The 14,472-nt window shown below is 53.6% G+C and overlaps 1 protein-coding gene across 1 annotated transcript in view; it reads left to right on the top strand.

Annotated features, from left to right (window-relative positions):
• Window positions 1-13,291, top strand: part of LOC106722585 — a 29,856-nt gene extending 16,565 nt beyond the window's left edge. Inside the window, 12 exon segments of the mRNA XM_025212434.1 lie at window positions 492-572; window positions 960-1,574; window positions 2,619-2,699; window positions 3,260-3,526; window positions 3,529-3,882; window positions 4,969-5,049; window positions 5,611-6,234; window positions 7,487-7,567; window positions 8,143-8,757; window positions 9,821-9,901; window positions 10,466-11,089; window positions 12,218-13,291. Coding sequence (XP_025068219.1) covers window positions 492-572; window positions 960-1,574; window positions 2,619-2,699; window positions 3,260-3,526; window positions 3,529-3,882; window positions 4,969-5,049; window positions 5,611-6,234; window positions 7,487-7,567; window positions 8,143-8,757; window positions 9,821-9,901; window positions 10,466-11,089; window positions 12,218-12,252 — 3,539 coding nt within the window. The 3' untranslated portion in view covers window positions 12,253-13,291.
• The last annotated feature ends 1,181 nt before the right edge of the window (window positions 13,292-14,472 follow it).

Here is a 14,472-nt window from a genome sequence, read left to right as displayed (position 1 = left end):
GGCGGCACCCTAGGTTAACAGGGTTTGGAGGTGGCTAATAGGGCTGCCACAGCCCCCTGTGTAGCTGGTCTCATTATAAGGGGTCAGCTCCACGCCCTGGAGACTCATGCAGTAGTATGGCCTGATATCTCAATTTTCAGTCCAAATAAAATAACCCTGGGGAACCATGGATGGGTATATCCATCTCCAGTCACCAGTGTAAATAGGTTATACTCCTGCTCAAGGACATGGGATTATCCCTTAACAATTGTCTCGATGGTCAGGAGCTCTGGGAGCCAGGGGGGGTTAGATTATAGAGAGACTGGGGCTTTCCCACCCGTTACCTGGTTCCTAGGGGCAGGTGGGTTCCTCTGCGCTGGGGGATATAAACCCCTTCTGGTTTGCACAATAATCTCCCTCTTTCTGTTGTGTCTCTGGGGCCTTCAGTGTCACAAGCACTGAGATCTAGTGTCCTTGTGCTGTTTAACCCCAAGGTCTTTGTCATGTTGCAGATTTCTCTGATGCCTGGGACCCTTTGGCAGAGGACAGCTCTGTGGGCTCCTTCCCTGGACCTGACCCTTCAGTGCAAGCAGGTAGGGAGCAGAGCTTTGCTTCTTCCAGAAGGGAGAGCTCATTTCCAGCCTTGCTCACTAGATGCATATTCTCCCATCCCAAAAGGTGTCCTTGAGGGATGAGGGCTGACATAGATTGGCTTTTCTCTGATGGGAGCTTGGTACCTGGTAATTTTGGGTGGCTGCTGGAGTCACCGGTACCCAGGAGGCAGTGCCTCTCTCCAGCCTTCTCTTCTGTGTGGACAAACGTTCCACCCCCTGATCTCTGTTGCCCAGAAGGCAGATCTGAAACCTGGCCAACTCCCCCTCCCATGTCCTTCATGTTGCTCAGCGATGCAACCACACGCAAACAGCTGGCAAACCACATAATAGCTAGTGAGCATAATTTTTTTCTCTATTGTCCTGCAGCTCTCTCAGCCAGTATGAGCCAAAGGATGCCCCCGCTGGACTCTGTCAGGCGGGCACCCAATTGGAGCCGTGGTGAGGTGCTGGACCTCATCACGATATGGGGAGAGGTGAGGAGAGCCATTGCAACTGCAGCAAAGGGGACTAAAGGAAACCGTCAGAAACAGGCCGTTTGTGAGAGGATTGCGGCGCAGATGGTGGCACGGGGACATCAGAGGGACTGGCTCCAGGTCAGGACCAAGATAAAGTCCCTGAAATCCCTCTATGTGAGGGGCAAGGATGCCAGTAGGGTGCCTGGGGCAGCCAAAAACACGATCCCCTTCCACAAAGAGCTTGCAGACGTCCTTGAGAGGGATCACATTGTGGCTCCTTACCATACGGTCCGGTGCACAGCCTCGGGTCCTGTCTGCTATGACCAGGAAGAGGGGGACAGCGGTGAGGCAGTCTCCTCCCAGCAGCTGCCTGCTGCCCCCCAAGAAAGTTGTGAGGACCTGGTGTCCTCCGTGGCCCTGATCCTGAGCCCCATCGCTGAACCTGGAACGCAGGAGGTGGCCCCAGGACAGGATGGTTGCAAGTCAGAGGTCCCAGAAATTGAGCATCCTGCAGGAAACCTCTCTGGTAAGTCGGGGTTTGGATGGGGGAGAGGGTGGCTGGTGTTCACCTGGTGTGGTGTTTGGGTGCTCTGGAGGGTGATAGATGGGAGCTTGGGGGCGGGGTCCTTTATTGCAGTGTTTGGGGCCTTAGCTTGGGGGTGGGCACCTTTGCAAACTGGGCTAACTAGGACCTAGGTTTAGCTGCAGCTGATTGATTGCCCCCCCTACACCAGCACTGCCCAGGAAGACAGGAATTGTGATGTGCCTGGGGCATGAGTGATGCCCCTGCATTTCATGCCGAGCCAGCCAAGTCTAGTCAATGGTAAATGTTTTCATTCATGGGCCGTCCCCATCCCCATCTTTGCAACCAGTGATTTTAGAAGACGTTTTAGAGGTGTAAGTTATACCTCGTTGGAGTTTTTATTGTGAAATAATACTTTGAACGTGTACCCGATATCAAGGGAATTGTGCATTTAACCAGTTAGTTGGACGATGCCTGTAACATGTAGTGGTGGCTTAGGTTTCGGTCAGGATATGACAGGGGAGGCTAGGGCAATATCCTAGGTTAAGTGGAGTGAAAGATGGGCATGGAGGCAGCTGCTAGGGTGCCATAGCCACTGTTTTAGGTTATCTCTTTATGGGGGTCAGTCCCTCCCCCACAGGGAAGTCGTACAGTGGTATGGCTGTACCTCACCTGACATTTGGTAGAAATCTGGTCTCCACGGGGAACCATGGGCTGGACTGTCCACCTACAGTCAGCAATGTAAGATGTGATACTACACTCAGAGACATGGTGTAATCCATTAGCAGTTGTCTTGGTGATCAGGAAGTCTGGGAGCCAGTGGGGATTGGACTCTGGAGGGACTGGGGCTTTTCCACCCATTATCTGGCTCCCAGGGGCAGGAGGGATGCTCTGCTCTGCTGTGCTCGGCTCTGCATGATATAAACCCTTTCTGGTTTGCACCAGAATCTCCCTCTTTCTGTTGCATCTCTGCGGCCTTCAGCATGACAAGCGCTGGGACCTAGAGTCTATGTGCACTTTAACCCCAAAGTCTTTGTCATGTTCCAGGCATCAGAGAAATCTGCAACTCCTTTGCAGAGGACAGCTCTGTGGGCTCATTCCCTGGATCTGGCCCCTCAGTGCAAGCAGGTAGGAAGCTGAGCTCTGCTTCTTGCAGAAGAGAGAGCTCATTTCAAGCCGGGCTCATTAGCTGCACATTCTCCCAAAAGATGTTCTTGAGGGATGAGGGCTGACAGAATGGCTTACTTCTGTTGGGCCCTTGTTACACAGTCATTTTGGGTGGCCCCTGGAGCTCTTAGCCCCTGGATTGTCCATATACTATCACCTTCAAGTGGCTGTAAGCACTCATCATGTGGCTCAAACTTAGGCCACTCCAGGGTAGGATTATCTCTGTTCTGCACTACCCAGCTCCTGGTCCATTAAGCTGTGGCCACTTCCCACCTCCCCCCACCCCCTTCTGTGTGGAAAAACCTGTGTGTGGACAAACTTTTCAACTCTGTGCTGACACGATTACCCTGTCCTTTCATTCCACTGCCCAGGGGGCATTTTGAAACTAAGCCTACTCCCTCCCCACCCTGCAGCCTGCAGGGTTGTGACCTTCCTACCCCTAAGAGATGGAACCCCGTGCAAACAGCCCGCAGAGCACAAAGGAACTAGCAAGCTTAAATGTTTCCTTCTTTCACCTCCAGCTCACTCAGGCAGCATGAGTCAAAAGATACCCACCCTGGACTCCGTCAGGCGGGCACCTAATTGGAGCCGTGGTGAGGTGCTGGACCTGATCGCGATATGGGGAGAAATGAGGAGGACCATTGCAGCTGCAGCAAAGGGGACTAAAGGAACCCGGCAGAAACAGGCGGTTTGTGAGATGATTGCGGCACAGATGGTGGCACGGGGACATCAGCGGGACTGGCTCCAGGTCAGGACCAAGATAAAGTCCCTGAAATCCCTCTATGTGGCACAGATGGTGGCACGGGGGCATCAGCGGGACTCAAGAACACGATCCCCTTCCACAAAGAGCTTGCAGACATCCTTGAGAGGGATCGCGCTGTGGCTCCTTGCTATACAGTCCAGCACACAGCCTTGGGCCCTTCCTGCTGTGACCAGAAAGAAGGGGACAGAGGTGAGGCAGCCTCCTCCCAGCAGCTGCCTGTTACCCCCCAAGAAAGTTGTGAGGACCTGGTGTCCTCCATGGCCCTGATCCTGAGCCCCATCGCTGAACCTGGAACGCAGGAGACCCAGGAGGTGGCCCCAGGACAGGATGGTTGCAAGTCAGAGGTCCCAGAAATTGGGCATCCTGCAGGAAACCTCTCTGGTAAGTCGGGGTTTAGATGGGGTAGAAGGTGGCTGGTTTTTGCCTGGTGTGTTTGGTGGCTTTGGAGGATGATGGATGGGGGCTTGTGGCTAGGCTTGGGGCTTTGAGATGGGGCCTTAGCTTGCAGTGTTGTGGGGCCCTAACTTAGGGGTGGGCACCTCTGCAAACTGGGCTAGCTAGGAGCTGGAGTTAGAGGCCACATTGATTGATGGCCTCCCTACCCCAGCAGTTAGCCAGGAGGAAAAAGACATTGTGATGTGCCTAGCGCGTGAGTGTTGTCGATCCGTAGCATGCGCATGCTTTCCATGGCCAGCCACCCAGGCCTATTCAAGGGTAAATTCACGGGCCATCCCGATTCCCATCCTTGCAACCAGCTAGAAAGTTAGAACAGCTTTTGAAGTGCAATTTTAAAGGTGGTTGGAACTTTGTATTGTGTTATAAATGCTTTCCAAGTGTACCTGCTCTCAAGGTAAATGCGCAGTTAACTGGTTATTTGCATGATGCCTCTAATGTGTAGTAGTGGCCTGAGTTTCCCTCGGCGTAGGGCAGCTGAGGCTTGAGCGATACCCTGGGTTAACTGGATTGAAAAATGGTTTTGGAGGCGACCACAGCCCCCTTTGAAGGTGGGGTCTATATGGGTGGGGGGGCCGCTCCACCCAACCCCTAGGAAGTCAGCTATGGTAGGGCCAAAGACTCACTTGACATCTCAATATTCAGTACAAATCTGGTATCCCTGGGGAACCAAGGACTGGAATGTCCACCCTCAGTCATCAGTGTAAGACGTGATACCACCGCTTCATGGCATTGTATTACCCTTTAGCAATTGTGTTGGTTGTCAGGGACTCTGGAAGCCTGTGGGGAACTGACTGTGCAGAGGCTGGGGCTTTCCTTCCCATTACCTGGTTCCCAGGCACAGGTGGGATGCTCTGCTCTGCTCTGCTTTGCTCTGCTCTGGGGGATGTGAACCCCTCCTGGTCTGCACCAGAATCTTCCTCTTTTTGCTGCATCTCTGGGGCCTCCAGTGTCACAAGCCTGAGACCTAGAGTCCATGTGCAGTTTAACCCCAAGTTCTTTGTCATGTTGCAGATTTCTCTGATGCCTGGGACTCCTTGGCAGACGACAGCTCTGTGGGCTCATTCCCTGGACCGGAGCCTTCAGTACAAGCAGGTAGGAAACAGAGCTGTGCTTCTTCCAGAAGGGAGAGCGCATTTCAAGCCTGGCTCATTATCTGCGCAGTCTCCCATCCCAAAAGGTGTCCTTGAGGGATGAGGGCTGACCTAGAATGGCTTTTCACTGTAAGGGCCCTCTTGCACGGTAATTTTGGGTTGCTCCTGGAGCTCTTAGCTCTTGGATTGTCTGCACCTTAACACCTTCAAGTGGTTGTAGGCACTCATAATGTGGCTCAAAGTTAGGCCACTCGTGGGCAGAATTAACTCTGTTCTGCACAACCCAGCTCCTGTTCCATTAAGGTATGGCCCCTCCCCAGATATGAGTTTGAGTCCTCCAGTATCCCAAGGTGCAGTGCCCCTCTTCCAACCCTCCTCTTTTGTGTGGACAAACATTCCACCCCCTGCATTCTACTGCCCGGGGGCAGATCTGGCACCAAGTCAACTCCCGTCCTGCCCCCAGGGTTGTGACCTTCCCACCACTCATGGGTGCAACCCCCTGCAAACAGCCTGCAGAGCTAGGCAGCTAGTGAGCCTAGACTTTTCCTCCATTGACCTCCAGATTACTTAGGCAGCGTGAACCAAAGGATGCCCCTTCTGGACCCCATCAAGCGGGCACCCAATTGGAGCCACGGTGAGGTGCTGGACCTGATCGCGATATGGGGAGAGATGAGGAGAACCATTGCAACTGCAGCAAAGGGAACTAAGGGAAACCGTCAGAAACAGGCTGTTTGTGAGAGGATTGCGGCGCAGATGGTGGCATGGGGGCATCAGCGGGACTGGCTCCAGGTCAGGACCAAGATAAAGTCCCTGAAATCCCTCTATGTGAGGGGCAGGGGTGCCAAGAGGGTGCATGGGGCAGCCAAGAACACGATCCCCTTCCACAAAGAGCTTGCAGACATCCTTGAGGGGGATCATATTGTGGCTCCTTGCCATACAGTCCAGTGCACAGCCTTGGGCCCCGTCTGCTGTGACCAGCAAGAGGGGGACAGCGGTGAAGCAGCATCCTCCCAACAACTGCCTGCTGCCCCCCAGGAAAGTTGTGAGGACCTGGTGTCCTCCGTGGCCCTGATCCTGAGCCCCATCGCTGAACCTGGAACGCAGGAGACCCAGGAGGTGGCCCCAGGACAGGATGGTTGCAAGTCAGAGGTCCCAGAAATCGAGCACCCTGCAGGAAACCTCTTTGGTAAGCTGGGGTTTGGATGAGGGAGAGGCTGGCTGGTGTTGGCCTGGTGTGCTGTTTTGTAGCTTTGGAGGGTGCTGGATGGCAGCATGGGGGTGGCTCTGGGATGGGTTTTTTGGGGGCCCTAGCCTGGGTGTAGGCACCTTTACACACTGGGCTAGCTAGGAGCCGGGATTACAGGCGATGCTGGTTGATTGTTCTTTACGCCAGCATTTAGCCAGGAGTGTGAAGGCATTCTGATGTCCTCAATCCATGATTTGGCAATCAGTGGCACATCCATTCCCTCGATGTCCATCCAGCCAGGCCTATTCAAGGGTAAAAGATTTCATTCGGGGGCCAGGCCCATCCCCATCTTCGCAGTCAGCCATAAAGTTAGAACAGAGTTTTGAAGAGTAGCTTAATAATTGGGTGGAGCTTTTTATTGTGTAATAATTACTTTACATCTGTAGCTGCTCTCAAGCTATATACATAATAAATCAGCTCATTGCATAATGCCTGTAACATGTAATGGTGGCCTACATTTGGATCAGGATGGGGCAGGTGAGGGCAGGGCGATACCATGGTTAACTAGAGGAAAAATGCGCTTGGAGGTTCCTGCTAGAGCAGGGGTGGGCAATTATTTTGGGCAGAGGGCTGCTTACTGAGTTTTGATGGCTGAGTTACGCAAGCCATCAAGTGCTGCATGACAGGCAGCCAGGGTCAGATAAATATTAATTTTCTAAACTTTTTAGGGGCCCTGTGGGCTGGATAGAATGGCCTGGTGGGCTGCATCCAGCCCGCGGGCTGCATTTTGCCCACCCCTATGCTAGGGATACCACCTTTGCAGGTGTTCTCTTTACAGGGGGTTATCTCCATCCCCAGGAAAGTCATGCAGTGGTAGAACCAAAGCCTCACCTCACATCTCAATATTCAGTACATGTCTGGTATCTTTGGGAACCATGGACTGGAACATGCACCTTCAGTCAGGAATGTGATTGCTGATACCCCTTCAAGGGCATGGTTTTATCCCTTAGCACTTGCTTTGGTGGTCAGGGGACCTGGGAGCCCATTGGATTGGACTCTAGAGAGACTGGGACTTTTCTACATATTACTTGGGTCCCTGATGCAAGTGGGATGCTCTGTTGTGGGGGATAGAAACCCTGGTTTGCACCAGAATCTCTCTCTTTCTTCTGCATCTCTGGGGCCTTCAGGGCCACAAGCCCAGAGACCTAGAGTCCATGTGCAGTTTAACCCCAAGGTCTTTGTCATGGTGCAGATTTCTCTGATGCCTGGGACTCGTTGGCAGAGGACAGCTCTGTGGGCTCCTTCCCCGGATCTGGCCCGTCAGTGCAAGCAGGTAGGAAGCAGAGCTCTGTTTCTTTCAGAAGATAGAGCAGATTTCAAGCCTGGTTCATTAGCTGCACGTTTTCCCATCCCAAAAGGTGTCCTTGAGGGATGAGGGCTGGCAGAATGGCTTATCTCTGTAAGGGCCTTGTTGCATGGTAATTGTGGGTGGCCCCTGAAGCTTTTAGCTCCTGGATTGTCCGCACACTAACACCTTCAAGTGGCTGCATTATCAAGCGCTCATTATGTGGCTCAAATTTAGGTCACTCCAGGGTAGGATTATCTCTGGTCTGCACTACCCAGCTCCTGGTCCATTAAGCTGTGGTCACTTCCTGCGGGTGATTCACCCAAGTTTGAGTCCAGTATCCCAGGATGAAGTGGCCCTTCTCCCACTCCCCTCTTCTGTGTGGACAAAAATCCCACCCCTGAAATCTACTGCCCAGTGGGTAGTTCTGAAACCGAGCCAACTCCCCCTGCCCACCCCATGGGGCTGTGACCTTCCTACCCCTAGGGGATGGAGCCCCGTGCAAACAGCCCGCAGAGCACACACGAACCAGCACACTTAAACATTTCCTTCTTTGACCTCAGGCAGCATGAGTGAAAAGATGCCCCCCCTGGACTCCGTCAGGCGGGCACCTAATTGGAGCCGTGGTGAGGTGCTGGACCTGATCACGGTATGGGGAGAGATGAGGAGAGCCATTGCAACTGCAGGAAAGGGATCTAAAGGAAACCGTCAGAAACAGGCCATTTGTGAGAGGATTGCGGCGCAGATGGTGGCACGGGGGCATCAGCGGGACTGGCTCCAGGTCAGGACCAAGATAAAGTCCCTGAAATCCCTCTATGTGAAGGGCAGGGATGCCAATAAGGTGCCTGGGGCAGCCAAGAACATGATCCCCTTCCACAAAGAGCTTGCAGACATCCTTGAGAGGGATCGCGCTGTGGCTCCTCGCTACACAGTCCAGTGCACAGCCTTGGGCCCTTTCTGCTGTGACCAGCAAGAGGGGAACAGCGGTGAGGCAGCCTCCTCCCAGCAGCTTCCTGCTGCCCTCCAGGAAAGGTCTGAGGATCTGGTGTCCTCCGTGGCCCTGATCCTGAGCCCCATCGCTGAACCTGGAACGCAGGAGACTCAGGAGGTGGCCCCAGGACAGGATGGTTGCAAGTCAGAGGTCCCAGAAATTGAGCATCCTGCAGGAAACCTCTCTGGTAAGCTGTGGTTTAGGTTGGGGAGAGTGTCTCTCGTGTTGGCCTGGTATGGTGTTTGGGGGCTTTGGAGGGTTATGGATAGGATCTTGGGGGTGGGCTTGGGGCTTTGGGATGGGGTTTTATCTTGGGGTGTCTTGGGGTCCTAGCTTGCGGGTGATCACCTTTGCACTCTGGGATAGCTAGGAGCTGGGATTACAGGCCGTGCTGATTGATTGACCCCCGCTGCAGCACTTAACCAGGAGGACGAAGGCTTTGTGATGTGTCCAGTGCATGAGTGGTGTCAATCAGTAGCACGCCCATGCATTATATGGACTGCCAGCCAGGCCTGTTCAAGGGTAAATGTTTTCATTCATTCAAGGGCCATCCCCATTCCCATCTTTGCAATCAGGCAAAAGTTAGAACACCTTGTCAAGGTGTAACTTTATAGTTTGAGCTTGTTATCATGCTATAGCTACATGTTGGTCATCTCAAAGGAAACTACATTTAATCAGTTCATTGCACAATGTGGAGCATGTATTGTTGGGCTAAATTTCAATCAGGATGAGGCAGGTGATGACAGGGTGATATCTGTGGTTAACTGGAGGGAAAAATGAACTTGGAGGTTCCTGCCACAACCTTTTCAGGTGATCTCTTTACAGGGGGTCATCTCTAATCCCAGGGAAGTAATGCAGTGGTAGGGCCAAAGCCTTACCTCACATCTCAATATTTAGTACAAATCTGGTATCCTTGGGGAACCATGGATTGGAAAGTGGACCTTCAGTGTGCAGTGTAAGAGGCGATACCGTGACTCAGTGGCATTATATTATCCCTTAGCAATGGTCTTGGTGGTCCGGAGCTCAGGGAGCCCATTGGGATTGGACTGTAGAGTGACTGGGGATTTCCACCCATTACCTGGGTCCCAGATGCAGGTGGGATGCTGTGCTCTGCTCTGGGGGATATTAATCCCTCTTGGTCTGCACAGGAATCTCCCTCTTTCTGCTACGTGTCTGAGGCCTCCAGTGCCACAAGCCTGAGACCTAGAGTCCATGTGCAGTTTAACCCCAGAGTCTTTGTCATGGTGCAGATTTCTCTGATGCCTGGGACTGCTTGGCAGAGGACAGCTCTGTGGGCTCATTCCCTGGATCTGGCCCTTCAGTGCAAGCAGGTAGGGAGCAGAGCTCTGCTTCTTCCAGAAGAGAGAGTAAATTTCAAGCCTGGTTCATTAGCTGCGCATTCGCCCATCCCAGAAGGGGTCTTTGAGGGCAAGGGCTGACAGAATGGCTTATCTTTGTAAGGGCTTTGCTACCCAGTCATTTTGGGTAGCTCCTGGAGCTCTTAACCCCTGTATTTTTCTCTCATTAACACCTTCAAATGTTTTAAGCACTCGTTATGAGGCTCAATTAGGCCACTCTAGTGCAGGATTATGTCTGATCCGCACTACTCAGCTCCTGATTCATTAAATTGTGGCTGCTCCCTAGAGATGATCCATCCAAGTTGAAGTCCTCCAGTATCCTGAGATACAGTGATGCCTCTCCACCCCCTTACATCTGTGTGGACCAACTTTTGCATTCCCTGAACTCTCTTGCACAGGGAGCAGTTCTCAAACCAAGCCAGCTCCCAGGGGTGTCATCTTCCCCCCCATCAGGGTACAACCCCATGCAAACAGCCTGTAGAGCACATACCAGCTAGCCAGCTTACAAATATAAACTTTTCCTCCATCAACCTCCAGCTCACTCAGCCAGCGTGAGCCAAAAGATGCCCGCCCTGGACTCTGTCAAGCGGGCACCTAATTGGAGCCGTGGTGAGGTGCTGGACCTGATCGCGATATGGGGAGAGGTGAGGAGAGCCATTGCAGCTGCAGCAAAGGGGACTAAAGGAACCCGGCAGAATCAGGCGGTTTGTGAGAGGATTGCGGCGCAGATGGTGGCACGGGGACATCAGCGGGACTGGCTCCAGGTCAGGACCAAGATAAAGTCCCTGAAATCCCTCTATGTGAGGGGCAGGGATGCCAACAGGGTGCCTGGGGCAGCCAAGAACACGATCCCCTTCCACAAAGAGATTGCAGACATCCTTGAGAGGGATCACGCTGTGGCTTCTCACCATACAGTCCAGTGCACAGTTTTGGGCCCCGTCTGCTGTGACCAGCAAGAGGGGGACAGCGGTGAGTCAGCCTCCTCCCAACAGCCATCTTCTGCCCACCAACGAAGTTGTGAGGACCTGGTGTCCTCCATGGCCCTGATCCTGAGCCCCATCGCTGAACCTGGAACGCAGGAGAGCCAGGAGGTGGCCCCAGGACAGGATGGTTGCAAGTCAGAGATCCCAGAAATTGAGTACCCTGCAGGAAACCTCTTCGGTAAGTCGGGGCTTGTGTGGGGGAGAGGATGCGTGGTGTTGGCCTGGTGTGCTGTTTGGGGGCGTTGGAGGGTGACAGATGGGATCTTGGGGGTGGGCTTGGGCTTTGAGATGGGGTCTCATCTTGGGATGTCTTGGCATCCTAACTTGCGGGTGTTCACCTTTGCACGCCAGGGCTAGCTAGGAACTGGGATTACAGGCCGTGCTGATTGATTGACCCCCGCTGCAGCACTTAACCAGGAGGACGAAGGCTTTGTGATGTGTCCAGTGCATGAGTGGTGTCAATCAGTAGCACGCCCATGCATTATATGGACTGCCAGCCAGGCCTGTTCAAGGGTAAATTATTTCATTCATAGGTCATCCCCCTACCTGGCCAAACATCCCCTTCATAGCAAGCACTGCTTGTGAATCCTACCTTGCGCTGCTCTGGCCCCCAAGCTTGTGCAACCATGAACCTCCCCCACCGTCCCTGCCCTTTGCCCTTAGTGCTGATTACTGAATTTGACCGAGGCGGCTGCTCACCCAGAGCCCAGGCCTCTGCCGAACCTGGCCAGGTCTTGGGGATGTCTAGGGCTGGGCACCAGTCTTCCCTGTTCCCTGGGGCTGCAAGGGGTTCAGGATGGGCTTGACAATAGTCAGAAACATGCCTCTGCTGGTTGGGCTGTGGTGAAGAGAGAAGCTGCAGCTCTATTCCCCAGCAGTCCCAGGGTGGAAAAGCCTAATCTAGTCTCAGACTTGTTTCTACTCACCCTGCATCTCTGGCCTCGTGTCGCAGACCGGCCGGTGTCCTGTGACCTAGCAGGCCAGCCTTCAGACCCCCTGGAGCAGCTTGGGTAGAGTTGGTAGCCAGGAGGGCACTTACCGTGGTGGAGTTGCACTCTGGTCTTGCTGTTCCCATGAATGTGCCCGGGCAGAGCAAGGCAAGCACAATTTACCCCTCATACTGTCTTAAAACTTGTAGTGTTTTGAAATCCTGATGTGAATGCACTGATGTCAGGACACCTGTCACATTTGTGGGGGACTGATTGAAGGGCTGAATGCACATGTGGCCAGCACATAGGGTTGAGCCAGACCTTTGGAAACTGTCTCCGTGCCATTGCTTCTTTCTTTTTCTTGTCTCAATCCCCAGGAAATCATACGGGTGAGAGAGGCCTCTGCATCTAGCAGCGCAGATGGTGCCACATGGCCTCAAGTGGACACTTCAGCCCAGAGGATATCCCATAGCCAAAGGTGACGGAGAGAGTACCGCGGTCAGCTCCTTGATGACATTGGAGACTTATCTGCACGCCAAGCAGAGACTGCTGAGCATTGGCTTTCTTCCTATGGGGTCAGGCAGGAAGAGACAGCATCCGCTCTACAGGCTCTTCAGCAGTCTTCTGAGGCTGGGGAGGAGCAGGTAACATCCTGGTTGATGCTGTAGATGCGTGGGAGTCCTTTCTGGTTGATGCGGCCATTGCCATCAATAGAACAGCCACAACTGTCGAGAAGGCAGCTACTGCCAAGGCCACGGCTGTAGCTCAGGTAGCGACTGCAGTGCCTGTGGTGGCTGCTGCCACGGTCGTGGCTATAGAGAGGATAGCTTCTGCCATGGAGGAATGCTATTGCACCCAGACAGCAAGGCTGGCCTGTCACCCTCCCTCTGACCATAGGCATTGGTCCTAGCCTCCACCTGGCCTGAGCTACCATGGAGTCTTGCCATGTCCCCCCATTTCTGCCTTCCATCCCTGGCTGGCAATTGCCCCAAGTGGTTGCTGGGACTATAGGGATGCTCCACAGGCATGCTGGGTGCATGTCTCCCTACATTACATCTGCGATACTATCATCCCCCAGGATGGCAAGCAGGAAGCATGGGTCTGAGAGGCACAGTGCTTGCCTTCCCAGGATGGGCAGGGAACACCACTGGCATCCCAGGTGCTTGCACCCCGGGGAGTGCCATCAAAAGATGGCTGCTAAGTTTTGATGATGACCTGACTCAGTTCCCCAGCAGTGCAGTCAGAAAACTCTGCCATGCAGGTGCAGCTCAAGCTCCGATCAGCCTCTCACATCAGGCTCAGGGGAGGTGCAGCCAGCATGCCACAGTTCTCCCAAGTAGCAGGGGAAGGGGTAGCCAGCCCCCTGGCTATGCCATGGTTTTATTTGGCAGGTTGCACCATAGTTTGCAGCTTGCATGTGCGTGGCTTTATGTTTATTGGGAACAAATAAAGTTTGCACTTTTTTTTACATGTCTGCACTGAGCTTCTTGTGCACTTCCAGCCCACGTGCCCTCTCCAGCTCAAGGTCCCAAATGTTCCTCACAAGTTCCCTGTACACTTCCCTCCAGCCTGCATGTGCAGCTGGGTGGGTTGAGGGAGGGGGAGGAAACGAGTGGACAGTTGTGTGCCTTTTGCACTGAAGTGCCCTTGCACTGAAGGGCCTCACTATCGGCCTGACTTCTTTCCCAACAGATACATCCTCCCACCCCCTCCTCCCATAGTGCATTGTGGGGTGGTTGCTTTGAGGCATGAACTGCAAGCACAATGCCAACAATTTGGAAATCTTCCATGGGGTATCTGGAAAGAGCCCTCCCCACAAGCCCCAGATAGGAATGCCTCAATGAGCGCACTGGCCACTGGCCACTGCCCCATGCCTTCTGCCTGTACCAGAGCAGGCCAGCCCCCAAGGCCTCGTTCCCCTCCCCGCAACTATAGCTCCCCAGAAACCCCACTCCCTGACCCCCTGAATCACTCAGGGAACATACACTGCACCACTGAAATGAAAGGCGTTTATTGAGAGTGAACATTTCAATGCTTAGTTCCACTGGCCATCTTGCCCCTCCTGCAAAGCAACACCCTCCTCCAAGGCCTCGCTGATAAGAGTGGCCTCATGGTAGGACTGTCCATGATGCTTGACTGGGGGTCTCCCTTCACCAGAGCCACCATGTGCATTTGGTTCAAGAGGCTGCCTGGAGGCATCAGCGCCCAGTGCCCTGGTGTCTGGAAAAGCTTCCCCGCTTAACTTGCACATATGCCAGATGCAAGCTGCAGCCACAAAGGTGGGAACATTTTGCAGCCGGATCTCAAGGTGGACCCCTAGGGCCCTCCAGCATGCCTTCAGTCACCCAAAGACATCCTTGACCTCCATGTGGCAGATGCTTAGTCGATAGTTGAAGTTCTCCTTCCAGGGGTCCAGTCTTCCAGCGTACGGTTTCATGAGCCATGGAAGAAGCAGGCGGGTTGGAGTCCTGATGATCAGGGAGAATGGACAGGTCAGCCAGCTCCATGGTGGGAGCACCAGGGGAACCCAGAGTTTCTAAACACTCATCCTGCCCACCCAACATTTATAAGGGTGAACCAGCCCTGTTGGGCCATGACAGCCTGAAGGATGATGGAGAAGAAGCCTTTCCTG

This window comes from Alligator sinensis, unplaced genomic scaffold, assembly GCF_000455745.1.
Source record: "Alligator sinensis unplaced genomic scaffold, ASM45574v1 scaffold1329_1, whole genome shotgun sequence".
Classification (NCBI taxonomy): domain Eukaryota; kingdom Metazoa; phylum Chordata; order Crocodylia; family Alligatoridae; genus Alligator; species Alligator sinensis.
This window is presented reverse-complemented; position numbering and strand designations above follow the sequence as displayed.